At 42.6% G+C, this 15,628-nt stretch overlaps 1 protein-coding gene across 1 annotated transcript in view; it reads left to right on the plus strand.

Moving 5' to 3' along the window:
• st14a (ST14 transmembrane serine protease matriptase a) overlaps positions 1-15,628 on the plus strand; it is a 74,328-nt gene that overhangs the window by 16,071 nt on the left and 42,629 nt on the right. The window contains exons 3-4 of the mRNA XM_062060864.1: positions 4,694-4,853; positions 8,919-9,049. Of these exons, the coding sequence (XP_061916848.1) occupies positions 4,694-4,853; positions 8,919-9,049 (291 nt within the window). The remainder of the gene's footprint in view (positions 1-4,693; positions 4,854-8,918; positions 9,050-15,628) is intronic.

Consider the following 15,628-nt stretch of genomic DNA (forward strand, 5'->3'; position numbering starts at 1 on the left):
AAAATCAAAAATGTATCAATTTTTATTTAAAAAAATGTAACCTCTCCTGTCCAGTCACTCAGACAAACCATATTAATGACGTATATGATCATATCTGCTGTACACATTTAGAGCTGTTTATCAGCCACGCTTCCGTCAGTCTACCCCAGGGCAGCTGTGGCTACGGAAGTAGCTTACCACCACCAGGTGTGAATGAATGATGGGTTTTTAACATGTAAAGCGACTTTGGGTACTTAGAAAAGCGCTATAAAAATCCCAGGTATTATTATTATTATTATTATCTATTTTATGGAGGAATGTAGTTAATCATAGAACTAAGTTTTGTTTGAAAAAAAGGACATATTACAAAAAAACATGACAAAAAAACTTATAATAGATGGATAGATCTGAAGTCGATCTAGACACTTAAGTGTTGAAATGAAAAAAAAGTATGACCTATTTTTAACACTTTTAAGAGCGGGACCCTTTTGGATACCCAATAATTTGTGTTTTTTTGTTTTTAAACTGTCATTGTTTGAAAAATATTAATGAATTAAAATCGCTGTCATGAATTATTAACCTAATTACTTCATATTAAAAAAAACCCCGTTTAGAAATATTTTTGGGGGAAACTATTGCATATTTTGTGTGTTTGCCATATAAAAACAGTTTTCAAAAAGGGCATAAAATAAACAAAAATGATGAAAAAACAAAAACATCTTATAATAGATGGATGGATCTGAAGTCGATTTAGAGACTCAAGTGTTGAAATAAAAAAAATGTATGACTTGTTTTTAACACTTTTATGAATGGGACCCTTTTGTCTTTTTTTTTTTTTTTTTACTATCATTATTTAAAATATTAATGAATTAAATTCGCTATTAGAGGCTCCAATTACTTCACATATAAAAATCCACTCTGAAATATTTTTTGAGGAAAATATTGCATATTTTTGTGTTTGCCTTTAAAAAAAAACTGTTTTCTTTGACAAAAAGGACATAAAATAAACAAAAAACATGAAAAAAAAAATTATTATAGATGGACAGATCTGAAGTCGATCTCGAGACTAAAGTGTTGAAAAAAAAAATGTATTACTTACTTTTAACACATTTATGAGTGGGACCCTTTTGGATCCCCAATCATTTTATTTATTTATTTTTATTGTTTTTTTAAACTGTCATTGTTTGAAAAATATTAATGAATTAAAATTGCTGTCATGAATTATTGACCTATTTAAGGTTCCAATTACTTCACATATACAAATCCATTCGGAAATATTTTTTGGGGAAATATTGCATATTTTGTGTGTTTGCATATAAAAAACTGTTTTCTTTGACAAAAAAGACATAAAATAAACAAAAAACATGAAAAAAAAAAAAAATTATAATAGACGAACAGATCTGAAGTCGATCTCGAGACTAAAGTGTTGAAAAAAAAATAGTATTACTTACTTTTAACACATTTATGAGTGGGACCCTTTTGGATCCCCAATCATTTTAGTTGTTTTTTTAAATTGTTTTTTTAAACTGTCATTGTTTGAAAAATATTAATGAATTAAAATTGCTGTCATGAATTATTGACCTATTTAAGGCTCCAATTACTTCAAATATAAAAATCCACTCTGAAATATTTTTTGGGGAAATATTGCATATTTTGTGCGTTTGCCATATAAAAAACTGTTTTCTTTGACAAAAAAAGACATAAAATAAACAAAAAACATGAAAAAAAAAAAAATTATAATAGACGGACAGATCTGAAGTCGATCTCGAGACTAAAGTGTTGAAAAAAAAATGTATTACTTACTTTTAACACATTTATGAGTGGGACCCTTTTGGATCCCCAATCATTTTAGTTGTTTTTTTTAATTATTTTTTTAAACTGTCATTGTTTGAAAAATATTAATGAATTAAAATTGCTGTCATGAATTATTGACCTATTTAAGGCTCCAATTACTTCACATATAAAAATCCACTCTGAAATATTTTTTGGGGAAATATTGCATATTTTGTGCGTTTGCCATATAAAAAACTGTTTTCTTTGACAAAAAAGACATAAAATAAACAAAAAACATGAAAAAAAAACGTATAATAGATGGTTAGATCAGAAGTCGATCTTCGAGACTAAAGTGTTGAATGAGAAAAAAAATGTATGACTTATTTTTAACACTTTTACGAGTGGAACCCTTTTGGATCCCCAAGAGTTTTAGTGTTTTTTTTTCAACTATCATTGTTTAAAATATTAATGAATAAAATTGCGTTTATGAATTATTGACCTATTTAAGGCTCCAATTACTTCACATATAAAAATCCACTCTGAAATATTTTTTTGGGGAAAATATTGCATATTTTGTACGTGTGCCATAAAAAAAAAACATTTTCTTTGACATAAAGGACATAAAATAAACAAAAAATATGAAAAAAACAAAAACCCCAGTAACCTAAAAATAGATGGATAGATCTGAAGTTGATCTCGAGACTTAAGTGTTAAAATAAAAAAAATGTGTGACTTATTTTTAACACTTTTATGAGTGGGACCCTTTTGGATCCCCAATAATTTTTGTGTTTTTTTTTAACTGTCATTGTTTAAAAATGTTAATGAATTAAAATCACTGATATGAATCATTGACCTATTCCATATTGAAAAATGGAAACTATCAAGATGGCCCCCGCATGTTTTCATTTTTCTGTGTGCGGCCCTCAGTGGAAAAAGTTAGGACACCCCTGCTGTTTATGTTTACAATGTAAGTGGAGTCAGTCTTGCAGCTGATGGCGTCTTACACAAGCAAGGCAGGAACTGTTGTTGTCTTGTCGCACGCCGCCCAGCAGGTTTGACAGGATTTCACCCGGCGAAACCTTCCTCCTCTTCCTCCACACAGACGTCACTCACGCATAAAGGTTACTTTTTCTCCATGGCGGCTACCGAGCTAAACAGCCACTCGCCGTGCGAGAAGACACTTCAGCTCTCAATTTGCTCAATTCTGAGGCTGGTCGACATTCTTGGAATACGCAAGCAGCGACTTGCCGGCGTTCATCTTCCACACATTAGTGAACGCCACCTAGGAAGACACGCTTTCAGGTGCAAACGCTTCGACGTAGTCCACGGCGCCGTCGCCTGGTTGAGACAGAGGTGTGCAGATACAGGTTTTTGATGCTCCCCGTTTAACTGCAAATGCTTGAATGTACACTACCGTTCAAAAGTTTGGGGTCACATTGAAATGTCCTTATTTTTGAAGGAAAAGCACTGTACTTTTCAATGAAGATAACTTTAAACTAGTCTTAACTTTAAAGAAATACACTCTATACATTGCTAATGTGGTAAATGACTATTCTAGCTGCAAATGTCTGGTTTTTGGTGCAATATCTACATAGGTGTATAGAGGCCCATTTCCAGCAACTATCACTCCAGTGTTCTAATGGTACAATGTGTTTGCTCATTGGCTCAGAAGGCTAATTGATGATTAGAAAACCCTTGTGCAATCATGTTCACACATCTGAAAACAGTTTAGCTCCTTACAGAAGCTACAAAACTGACCTTCCTTTGAGCAGATTGAGTTTCTGGAGCATCACATTTGTGGGGTCAATTAAACGCTCAAAATGGCCAGAAAAAGAGAACTTTCATCTGAAACTCGACAGTCTATTTTTGTTCTTAGAAATGAAGGCTATTCCACAAAATTGTTTGGGTGACCCCAAACTTTTGAACGGTAGTATATTTGCTTGATTTCATTGACTTAAGGTCAAACAAAAGCAATCAACATAGCATTTAAAACAAATCCTGAATGAAAAGTCCCAAGGTATAAAATCTGCCACCTGGGTTTATGGAGCTTTGTGAACTGGGAGCAGTTTGTTTACAAAGTTCCTAGCTTGATTGTCAGTTAAGTCATGTTTAACTCAGGCCTAGTGGTTAGAAGAGTGGTTCTTAACCTGGGTTCGATCGAACCCTAGGGGTTCGGTGAGTCAGACTCGGGTTCGGCGGAGCGTCCGCCGCAGCGGTCAAGACACACCAGACTCATGAATTGATTAACGTGGACCCCGACTTAATTAAACAAGTTGAAAAACGTATTCGGGTGTTAACATTTAGTGGTCAATTGTATGGAATATGTACTGTACTGTGCAATCTACTAATACAAGTTCCATTCAATCAATCAATCGTGTAAATAAAAACTTCTCCCTATCGGCGTATCTGTACTGTAAAGTTAACATTTGAATGACAATAAAAAGGAAGTCTAAGTAATATGGATACCCCCAAACAATGTTCCCTCTAATTTTCCATCTGATTTGCAAGTGTGTAATTTGTTGTGAGTTCATGCACTGTGTTGGTTTTGTTCTTTGAACAAGGTGATTATGTATATATGTGTATGTATATATGTGTATATATATATATATGTGTGTATATATATATATATATATATATATATATATATATATATATATATATATATATATATATATATATATATATATATATATATATACACACATATATATATATATACACATATATACATACACATATATACATACACATATATACACATATATACATACACATATATACATACACATATATATATATATATATATATATATATATATATATATATACACACATATATATATATATATATACACATATATATACATAAAGATATATCTGGAATTCCATTGGCAAATGTAAAAGACACAAGTTTTTTATGTTCATCATGTTTGTCTTCCAGGACAAAGAATGGGACACGACGGTTCAGTTTCTGCCGGCGCCTGACAACAAGAAGCTGGAGAAGAAGAAGGGTCCCAGCAAGGTCGGCGCCGTGATTGGAGTGTTGGTTTTCGCCGCCGTGGTGGCGCTGATGGCCGGCCTGCTGGTCTGGCATTTCCACTGTGAGTTTTACGTCTCCGAGTACACACTTGTAAATCCTGGGGGGCGTTAGTTCCAAATCCACTGGCACGGGACATTTTCACATACTACAAAAAGGTTATTTATTGTTTATTATTTCCTGCCAGACTTTTATTTAGTATTTTCTACTTCTTGATTTTGAGTGTTTGCAGCAGCTGTGCTTTGCGCTGATGTTGCAGAAAAGTAAGTGTGCTGAGAAGAAGTGGATGATATTCATTGAATTGAAGAAAGAAATCATCAAAAACATGAGTGTGTAGCTACCTAACTTGGTGAAGCAGTGGGAGCGTAGCACTGCTAGTCTGCACCATACTGACGCAGAATGAGTCGATAATGCCAGCCAAGGACGTTAAAATAATAAACAAAAGGTTGACATTTATCCATGAAAATATGGAGACGCTGCTGATGGTGTGTTTGACGTGGAAGCAGCTCAAAGGAGATAGCGTAGAAGTCCGCTCCTCTGAGGTAAATGCTGTAGATTATTACATTGCTTCATGAAACTACAGTAAACTCTGGTTCATCAGTTCTGAAACCTGACCGCACTAAATGAATCCCTGCCAAGTAGGAAGTATTAATTATGAATACATTACTTTCATGGCCAGAGCATACAAAAGCTTCTAAATATGTTTTTAACATTATGAGAGCTCTGTACACATGAAACAACACTCACATAGTCACCTTGACACTCGTAAAAGCAGTACTGAGGCTGAGCCAATCAGTGGCCACGATACTGAACACTGCGCTCTGACTGGTTTAGTCCCATCCAGGGACCAATACTACTCTAGTATTGATGCTTCTTGTTCATGTACCCATTTTTATGCTTAAAAGATGCCTAATTTTGGTCAGAAATACACAAAATATGCTTAAAAAATAGAAAAGAATATATGTGATGTAGTGAAGCTGCTAACTACTTGTTGGTGTTGTTTTTCAAACAATTTTTCTTATCTAAATAAAAAAAATCCTATTAAAATTGTGTTATTTTAGGGTACCAAGCACAGATTAAATTGATTTTAATTCATTTCAATGGGTGTCAATTTTAAATCTCCACTATTATATTATAGTATATAATACATATATTATACTATACTTGATTGTATATTATGTATGTCTTTTTATATTTAATAATCATTCATTTACAAATATACATGTTCTTAAAGGGGAACTGCACTTTTATTTTTTTTATTTTGCCTACGGTTCACAATTTTTCATGTGAAACAAGAACGCATATCTTTTTTTATGCATTTTTTAAATCATAAATAAACATTAGCAAAAGTCAGCTAACAATGGAGTAAATAGGAGCTCCTCTATTACGCCCACAAAGCCCTCTAAATAACCATCCAAAAACTGCCAACAATACTCCATTTACATGTCGTGACCTGAGAATTGACCAAGTATATTAATTTACTTACTTATTAATTATTTTTAAGTCACCAATCTGTTTTTTTAACGGCCCTCGACACATTTAAAAAAAATAATGTTACAAAAGAAACGTTGAAAAGTTGAATAAAAGAGCAAACGAGTGAAATGTAACGATAAAAGTTGCCATGTTGACTCCAAAAACACAAAGCTGCCGTGCATAGTATCATTTGTCTATACAATTGTTATAAGTACACCTCTGCATAACATTGTATCCTTAATAACAATACAGAATTAAAAAAAAAAAAGAAATATAGATCAATGTACAACAAACAATAACAGAAAAGATGCACAGTGCATTAATATGCCTGTAATTGAATTAGTTTTATTTTTTATTTAAATTATAAACAGTTTTGGACTAACTTAAACCATTTGATACTGAAAAATAAAAATAACTCAATAAATAATAATAAATTCACATTCAAAAAAACTTCAACCGACAAAATAAAAATGAATGTAACAATTTTTGCTGATTTTAGTAAATTTTTTTAATCAAAATGAGAAAGTCAGGATTAATGACTACAATGAGCACGTTTTGCTTTATGATACTGATAACGCATGTTCCCAGGGCCCCCACCCCACTATTTGAGAAGAACTGCACTAGTGGTACGCCAAATAATCACTTAATTAGGTTATTACTGTTTTATTTTCCTATTTTCCAAACTGTGTGTACTTGTTACAGTGTCAAGAGATATTAAATATAAAGTTAAAGTACCAATGATTGTCACACTCACACTAAATGTGGCAAAATTATTCTCTGCATTTGACCCATCACCCTTGCTCACCCCCTGGGAGCTGAGGGGAGCAGTGGGCAACAGCGGTGGCCGCGCCCGGGAATCATTTTTGGTGATTTAACCCCCAATTCCAACCCTTGGTGCTGAGCGCTAAGCAGGGAGGTAATTAGTTGTTGAATAAAAACTCTGCATTGTTTTTAATGACTATTTAGGCCTACTTTGTTACTGTATTATAATGTTGGTCATTATGGTGGTACTTGGAGAGCCAAGTGTTTTCTGAGGTGGCACTTGGTGGAAAAAGATTGAGGACCTTTACTGATCTAGAGACTTAAGCGTTGAAAGTAAAAAATTAAATATTTTGATCCATGACTTATTTTTAACACTTTTATGAGTGAAAATGTTTTGGATCCTTATATTTTTTGTTAAACTGTCATCGTCAGAAATAATGATGAATTATTAGGGCTATGAATAATTTTTCCTTTTGAGGCTCAAATTACTTATATTCTACTTTTTGGGAAATATATTGCTTATTTTGTGTTTTTCCGATTATATAAAAAGGGTTTTGTCACACTGGTGTCCATCTTGTGCCCCCGTCCGATTAAATAAAAAGGATTTTGACAAAAAGAGCATCAAAATAATTAAAAATAGATCTGAATTTGATAGATATTTAAGTCTTGAAAGTGAAAAAAAATATACATATATATATATATATATATATATATATATATATATATATATATATATATGACTCTTTTTTTTTTTTTAATGACTGAGACTAGAGATGTCCGATAATATCGGCCTGCCGATTTTTATCGGCCGATCAATGCTTTAAAATGTAATATCGGAAATGATCGGTATCGTTTTTTTTATTATCGGTATCGTTTTTTTTTGTTTGTTTTTATTAAATCAACATAAAAAACACAAGATACACTTACAATTAGTGCACCAACCCAAAAAACCTCCCTCCCCCATTCACACTCATTCACACAAAAGGGTTGTTTCTTTCTGTTATTAATATTCTGCTTCCTACATTATATATCAATATATATCAATACAGTCTGCAAGGGATACAGTCCGTAAGCACACATGATTGTGCGTGCTGCTGCTCCACTAATAGTACTAACCTTTAACAGTTCATTTTACTTGTTTTCATTAATTACTAGTTTCTATGTAACTGTTTTTATATTGTTTTACTTTCTTTTTTATTCAAGAAAATGTTTTTAATTTATTTATCTTATTTTATAATTTTTTTTAAAAAGGACCTTATCTTCACCATACCTGGTTGTCCAAATTAGGCATAATAATGTGTTAATTCCACGACTGTATATATCAGTATGGGTTGATATCAGTATCGGTAATTAAGAGTTGGACAATATTGGAATATCGGATATCGGCAAAAAGCCATTATCGGACATCCCTAACTGAGACCCTTTTGGGTCCCCGGGACCTTTTACGTTCACCAAAATTGAGGGAAGCCCAAATGTTTACAACAAATATTGTATTGGTTTAGAAAATGAAAAATATCAAAATGGCCCTCGCATGATTTTGTTTTTCAATTTTGGACAGGCCTGGATCAAACAGAAATCAAAAGAAGGCGAGGCGGGGTGATTTATCGAGCACAATTTGTACACGAGGCAATTGAAAGTATTTTACAGAAAATTACCGGAAGGCAAAAAATGAAAATAAAATAATCATATTTCAAAGTAGAATCCTAAAATAAAATAATTCTAAAACAATTACATTTCTAATTAAAATCAAAGTGTGAAGATAAAATACTCTGTTGTCGTATGCGTGATTAAATAAGTGTTTCAGCCTGGGTTTGAACACGTGGAACTATTGAACAAGTCTTTGTGTTGCTGCTGTGAACGCTCCTTCATGGCCATGTTCTGTGTGTCCTCGCAGTCCGTAAAGACGTGCGTGTCAAGAAGATGTACAGCGGCTCCATGCGCATCACCAACCAGGTCTTTGAGGTCGCCTACGAGAACTCCAACAGTTCCGAGTTCAAGGCGCTGGCCAAGCAGGTCAAGTCGCAGGTAAGGCCGCCACACAACCGCTTGTCATGGTCCCCCAACACACTGGCGTCCTTCTTGTGCCCCCGTCACACTGGCATCCGTCTTGTGCCCCCGTCACACTTTTGTCCATTTTGTGCCCCCGTCACACTCGTGTCCATCTTCTTCCCCCGTCACACTGTTGTCCATCTTGTGCCCCCGTCACACTGTTGTCCATCTTGTGCCCCCGTCACACTCCTGTCCATCTTGTTCCCCCGTCACACTTTTGTCCATTTTGTGCCCCCGTCACACTCGTGTCCATCTTGTGCCCCCGTCACACTGTTGTCCATCTTGTGCCCCCGTCACATTCGTGTCCATCTTGTTCCCCCGTCACACTTTTGTCCATCTTGTGCCCCCGTCACACTTTTGTCCATTTTGTGCCCCCGTCACACTCGTGTCCATCTTGTGCCCCCGTCACACTGTTGTCCATCTTGTTCCCCCGTCACACTCGTGTCCATCTTGTGCCCCCGTCACACTGTTGTCCATCTTGTTCCCCCGTCACACTCCTGTCCATCTTGTTCCCCCCGTCACACTTTTGTCCATTTTGTGCCCCCGTCACACTCGTGTCCATCTTGTGCCCCCGTCACACTGTTGTCCATCTTGTTCCCCCGTCACACTCGTGTCCATCTTGTGCCCCCGTCACACTGATGTCCATCTTGTTCCCCCGTCACACTCCTGTCCATCTTGTTCCCCCCGTCACACTTTTGTCCATTTTGTGCCCCCGTCACACTCGTGTCCATCTTGTGCCCCCGTCACACTGTTGTCCATCTTGTTCCCCCGTCACACTCGTGTCCATCTTGTGCCCCCGTCACACTGATGTCCATCTTGTGCCCCGTCACACTTTTGTCCATTTTGTGCCCCCGTCACACTCGTGTCCATCTTGTGCCCCCGTCACACTGTTGTCCATCTTGTTCCCCCGTCACACTCCTGTCCATCTTGTTCCCCCCGTCACACTTTTGTCCATTTTGTGCCCCCGTCACACTCGTGTCCATCTTGTGCCCCCGTCACACTGTTGTCCATCTTGTTCCCCCGTCACACTCGTGTCCATCTTGTGCCCCCGTCAAACTGATGTCCATCTTGTGCCCCGTCACACTTTTGTCCATTTTGTGCCCCCGTCACATTCGTGTCCATCTTGTTCCCCCGTCACACTTTTGTCCATCTTGTGTCCCCGTCACACTTTTGTCCATTTTGTGCCCCCGTCACACTCGTGTCCATCTTGTGCCCCCGTCACACTGTTGTCCATCTTGTTCCCCCGTCACACTCGTGTCCATCTTGTGCCCCCGTCACACTTTTGTCCATCTTGTGCCCCCGTCACACTTTTGTCCATTTTGTGCCCCCGTCACACTCGTGTCCATCTTGTGCCCCCGTCACACTGTTGTCCATCTTGTTCCCCCGTCACACTCGTGTCCATCTTGTGCCCCTGTCACACTGATGTCCATCTTGTGCCCCGTCACACTGATGTCCATCTTGTGCCCCGTCACACTTTTGTCCATTTTGTGCCCCCGTCACATTCGTGTCCATCTTGTTCCCCCGTCACACTTTTGTCCATCTTGTGCCCCCGTCACACTCGTGTCCATCTTGTGCCCCCGTCACATTTTTCTCCATCTTGTGCCCCCGTCACACTGGCGTTCATCTTGTGCCCCCGTCACACTGGTGTCCATCTTGTGCCCCCGTCAAACTTTTGTCCATCTTGTGCCCCCGTCACATTTTTCTCCATCTTGTGCCCCCGTCACACTGGCGTTCATCTTGTGCCCCCGTCACACTGTTGTCCATCTTGTGCCCCCGTCACATTCGTGTCCATCTTGTTCCCCCGTCACACTTTTGTCCATCTTGTGCCCCCGTCACACTTTTGTCCATTTTGTGCCCCCGTCACACTCGTGTCCATCTTGTGCCCCCGTCACACTGTTGTCCATCTTGTTCCCCCGTCACACTCGTGTCCATCTTGTTCCCCCGTCACACTCGTGTCCATCTTGTGCCCCCGTCACACTGTTGTCCATCTTGTTCCCCCGTCACACTCCTGTCCATCTTGTTCCCCCCGTCACACTTTTGTCCATTTTGTGCCCCCGTCACACTCGTGTCCATCTTGTGCCCCCGTCACACTGTTGTCCATCTTGTTCCCCCGTCACACTCGTGTCCATCTTGTGCCCCCGTCACACTCGTGTCCATCTTGTTCCCCCGTCACACTCGTGTCCATCTTGTGCCCCCGTCACACTGTTGTCCATCTTGTTCCCCCGTCACACTCCTGTCCATCTTGTTCCCCCCGTCACACTTTTGTCCATTTTGTGCCCCCGTCACACTCGTGTCCATCTTGTGCCCCCGTCACACTGTTGTCCATCTTGTTCCCCCGTCACACTCGTGTCCATCTTGTGCCCCCGTCACACTTTTGTCCATCTTGTGCCCCCGTCACACTTTTGTCCATTTTGTGCCCCCGTCACACTCGTGTCCATCTTGTGCCCCCGTCACACTGTTGTCCATCTTGTTCCCCCGTCACACTTGTGTCCATCTTGTGCCCCTGTCACACTGATGTCCATCTTGTGCCCCGTCACACTGATGTCCATCTTGTGCCCCGTCACACTTTTGTCCATTTTGTGCCCCCGTCACATTCGTGTCCATCTTGTGCCCCCGTCACACTTTTGTCCATCTTGTGCCCCCGTCACACTCGTGTCCATCTTGTGCCCCCGTCACATTTTTCTCCATCTTGTGCCCCCGTCACACTGGCGTTCATCTTGTGCCCCCGTCACACTGGTGTCCATCTTGTGCCCCCGTCAAACTTTTGTCCATCTTGTGCCCCCGTCACATTTTTCTCCATCTTGTGCCCCCGTCACACTGGCGTTCATCTTGTGCCCCCGTCACACTGTTGTCCATCTTGTGCCCCCGTCACATTCGTGTCCATCTTGTTCCCCCGTCACACTTTTGTCCATCTTGTGCCCCCGTCACACTTTTGTCCATTTTGTGCCCCCGTCACACTCGTGTCCATCTTGTGCCCCCGTCACACTCGTGTCCATCTTGTGCCCCCGTCACACTGTTGTCCATCTTGTTCCCCCGTCACACTCCTGTCCATCTTGTTCCCCCCGTCACACTTTTGTCCATTTTGTGCCCCCGTCACACTCGTGTCCATCTTGTGCCCCCGTCACACTGTTGTCCATCTTGTTCCCCCGTCACACTCGTGTCCATCTTGTGCCCCCGTCACACTGATGTCCATCTTGTGCCCCGTCACACTTTTGTCCATTTTGTGCCCCCGTCACATTCGTGTCCATCTTGTTCCCCCGTCACACTTTTGTCCATCTTGTGTCCCCGTCACACTTTTGTCCATTTTGTGCCCCCGTCACACTCGTGTCCATCTTGTGCCCCCGTCACACTGTTGTCCATCTTGTTCCCCCGTCACACTCGTGTCCATCTTGTGCCCCCGTCACACTTTTGTCCATCTTGTGCCCCCGTCACACTTTTGTCCATTTTGTGCCCCCGTCACACTCGTGTCCATCTTGTGCCCCCGTCACACTGTTGTCCATCTTGTTCCCCCGTCACACTCGTGTCCATCTTGTGCCCCTGTCACACTGATGTCCATCTTGTGCCCCGTCACACTGATGTCCATCTTGTGCCCCGTCACACTTTTGTCCATTTTGTGCCCCCGTCACATTCGTGTCCATCTTGTGCCCCCGTCACACTTTTGTCCATCTTGTGCCCCCGTCACACTCGTGTCCATCTTGTGCCCCCGTCACATTTTTCTCCATCTTGTGCCCCCGTCACACTGGCGTTCATCTTGTGCCCCCGTCACACTGGTGTCCATCTTGTGCCCCCGTCAAACTTTTGTCCATCTTGTGCCCCCGTCACATTTTTCTCCATCTTGTGCCCCCGTCACACTGGCGTTCATCTTGTGCCCCCGTCACACTGTTGTCCATCTTGTGCCCCCGTCACATTCGTGTCCATCTTGTTCCCCCGTCACACTTTTGTCCATCTTGTGCCCCCGTCACACTTTTGTCCATTTTGTGCCCCCGTCACACTCGTGTCCATCTTGTGCCCCCGTCACACTGTTGTCCATCTTGTTCCCCCGTCACACTCGTGTCCATCTTGTGCCCCCGTCACACTGTTGTCCATCTTGTTCCCCCGTCACACTCCTGTCCATCTTGTTCCCCCCGTCACACTTTTGTCCATTTTGTGCCCCCGTCACACTCGTGTCCATCTTGTGCCCCCGTCACACTGTTGTCCATCTTGTTCCCCCGTCACACTCGTGTCCATCTTGTGCCCCCGTCACACTGATGTCCATCTTGTGCCCCGTCACACTTTTGTCCATTTTGTGCCCCCGTCACATTCGTGTCCATCTTGTTCCCCCGTCACACTTTTGTCCATCTTGTGTCCCCGTCACACTTTTGTCCATTTTGTGCCCCCGTCACACTCGTGTCCATCTTGTGCCCCCGTCACACTGTTGTCCATCTTGTTCCCCCGTCACACTCGTGTCCATCTTGTGCCCCCGTCACACTTTTGTCCATCTTGTGCCCCCGTCACACTTTTGTCCATTTTGTGCCCCCGTCACACTCGTGTCCATCTTGTGCCCCCGTCACACTGTTGTCCATCTTGTTCCCCCGTCACACTCGTGTCCATCTTGTGCCCCTGTCACACTGATGTCCATCTTGTGCCCCGTCACACTGATGTCCATCTTGTGCCCCGTCACACTTTTGTCCATTTTGTGCCCCCGTCACATTCGTGTCCATCTTGTTCCCCCGTCACACTTTTGTCCATCTTGTGCCCCCGTCACACTCGTGTCCATCTTGTGCCCCCGTCACATTTTTCTCCATCTTGTGCCCCCGTCACACTGGCGTTCATCTTGTGCCCCCGTCACACTGGTGTCCATCTTGTGCCCCCGTCAAACTTTTGTCCATCTTGTGCCCCCATCACACTCTTGTCCATTTTGTGCCCCCGTCACACTCTTGTCCATCTTGTGCCCCCGTCACACTCTTGTCCATCTTGTGCCCCCGTCACACTTTTGTCCATCTTGTGCCCCCGTCACACTCTTGTCCATCTTGTGCCCCCGTCAAACTTTTGTCCATCTTGTCCCCCCGTCACACTCTTGTCCATCTTGTGCCCCCGTCAAACTTTTGTCCATCTTGTGCCCCGTCACACTCGTGTCCATCTTGTGCCCCCGTCACACTTGTGTCCACCTTGTGCCCCCGTCACACTTTTGTCCATCTTGTGCCCCCGTCACACTCTTGTCCATCTTGTGCCCCCGTCACACTCTTGTCCATTTTGTGCCCCCATCACACTCTTGTCCATCTTGTGCCCCCGTCAAACTTTTGTCCATCTTGTGCCCCCGTCACACTGGCATCCATCTTGTGCCCCCGTCACACTTTTGTCCATCTTGTGCCCCCGTCACACTTTTGTCCATCTTGTGCCCCCGTCACACTTGTGTCCACCTTGTGCCCCCGTCACACTTGTGTCCACCTTGTGCCCCCGTCACACTCGTGTCCATCTGGTGCCCCCGTCACACTTTTGTGCATTTTGTGCCCCCGTCACACTTTTGTCCATCTTGTGCCCCCGTCACACTTGTGTCCACCTTGTGCCCCCGTCACACTCGTGTCCATCTTGTGCCCCCGTCACACTGGCATCCATCTTGTGCCCCCGTCACACTGGTGTCCATCTTGTTCCCCCGTCACACTCTTGTCCATCTTGTGCCCCCGTCACACTCTTGTCCATCTTGTGCCCCCGTCCCACTCTTGTCCATCTTGTGCCCCCGTCACACTGTTGTCCATCTTGTTCCCCCGTCACACTCGTGTCCATCTTGTGCCCCCGTCACACTGATGTCCATCTTGTTCCCCCGTCACACTCCTGTCCATCTTGTTCCCCCCGTCACACTTTTGTCCATTTTGTGCCCCCGTCACACTCGTGTCCATCTTGTGCCCCCGTCACACTGTTGTCCATCTTGTTCCCCCGTCACACTCGTGTCCATCTTGTGCCCCCGTCACACTGATGTCCATCTTGTGCCCCGTCACACTTTTGTCCATTTTGTCCCCCCGTCACACTCGTGTCCATCTTGTGCCCCCGTCACACTGTTGTCCATCTTGTTCCCCCGTCACACTCCTGTCCATCTTGTTCCCCCCGTCACACTTTTGTCCATTTTGTGCCCCCGTCACACTCGTGTCCATCTTGTGCCCCCGTCACACTGTTGTCCATCTTGTTCCCCCGTCACACTCGTGTCCATCTTGTGCCCCCGTCACACTGATGTCCATCTTGTGCCCCGTCACACTTTTGTCCATTTTGTGCCCCCGTCACATTCGTGTCCATCTTGTTCCCCCGTCACACTTTTGTCCATCTTGTGTCCCCGTCACACTTTTGTCCATTTTGTGCCCCCGTCACACTCGTGTCCATCTTGTGCCCCCGTCACACTGTTGTCCATCTTGTTCCCCCGTCACACTCGTGTCCATCTTGTGCCCCCGTCACACTTTTGTCCATCTTGTGCCCCCGTCACACTTTTGTCCATTTTGTGCCCCCGTCACACTCGTGTCCATCTTGTGCCCCCGTCACACTGTTGTCCATCTTGTTCCCCCGTCACACTCGTGTCCATCTTGTGCC

Source organism: Entelurus aequoreus, linkage group LG10 (assembly GCF_033978785.1).
Source record: "Entelurus aequoreus isolate RoL-2023_Sb linkage group LG10, RoL_Eaeq_v1.1, whole genome shotgun sequence".
NCBI lineage: Eukaryota > Metazoa > Chordata > Actinopteri > Syngnathiformes > Syngnathidae > Entelurus > Entelurus aequoreus.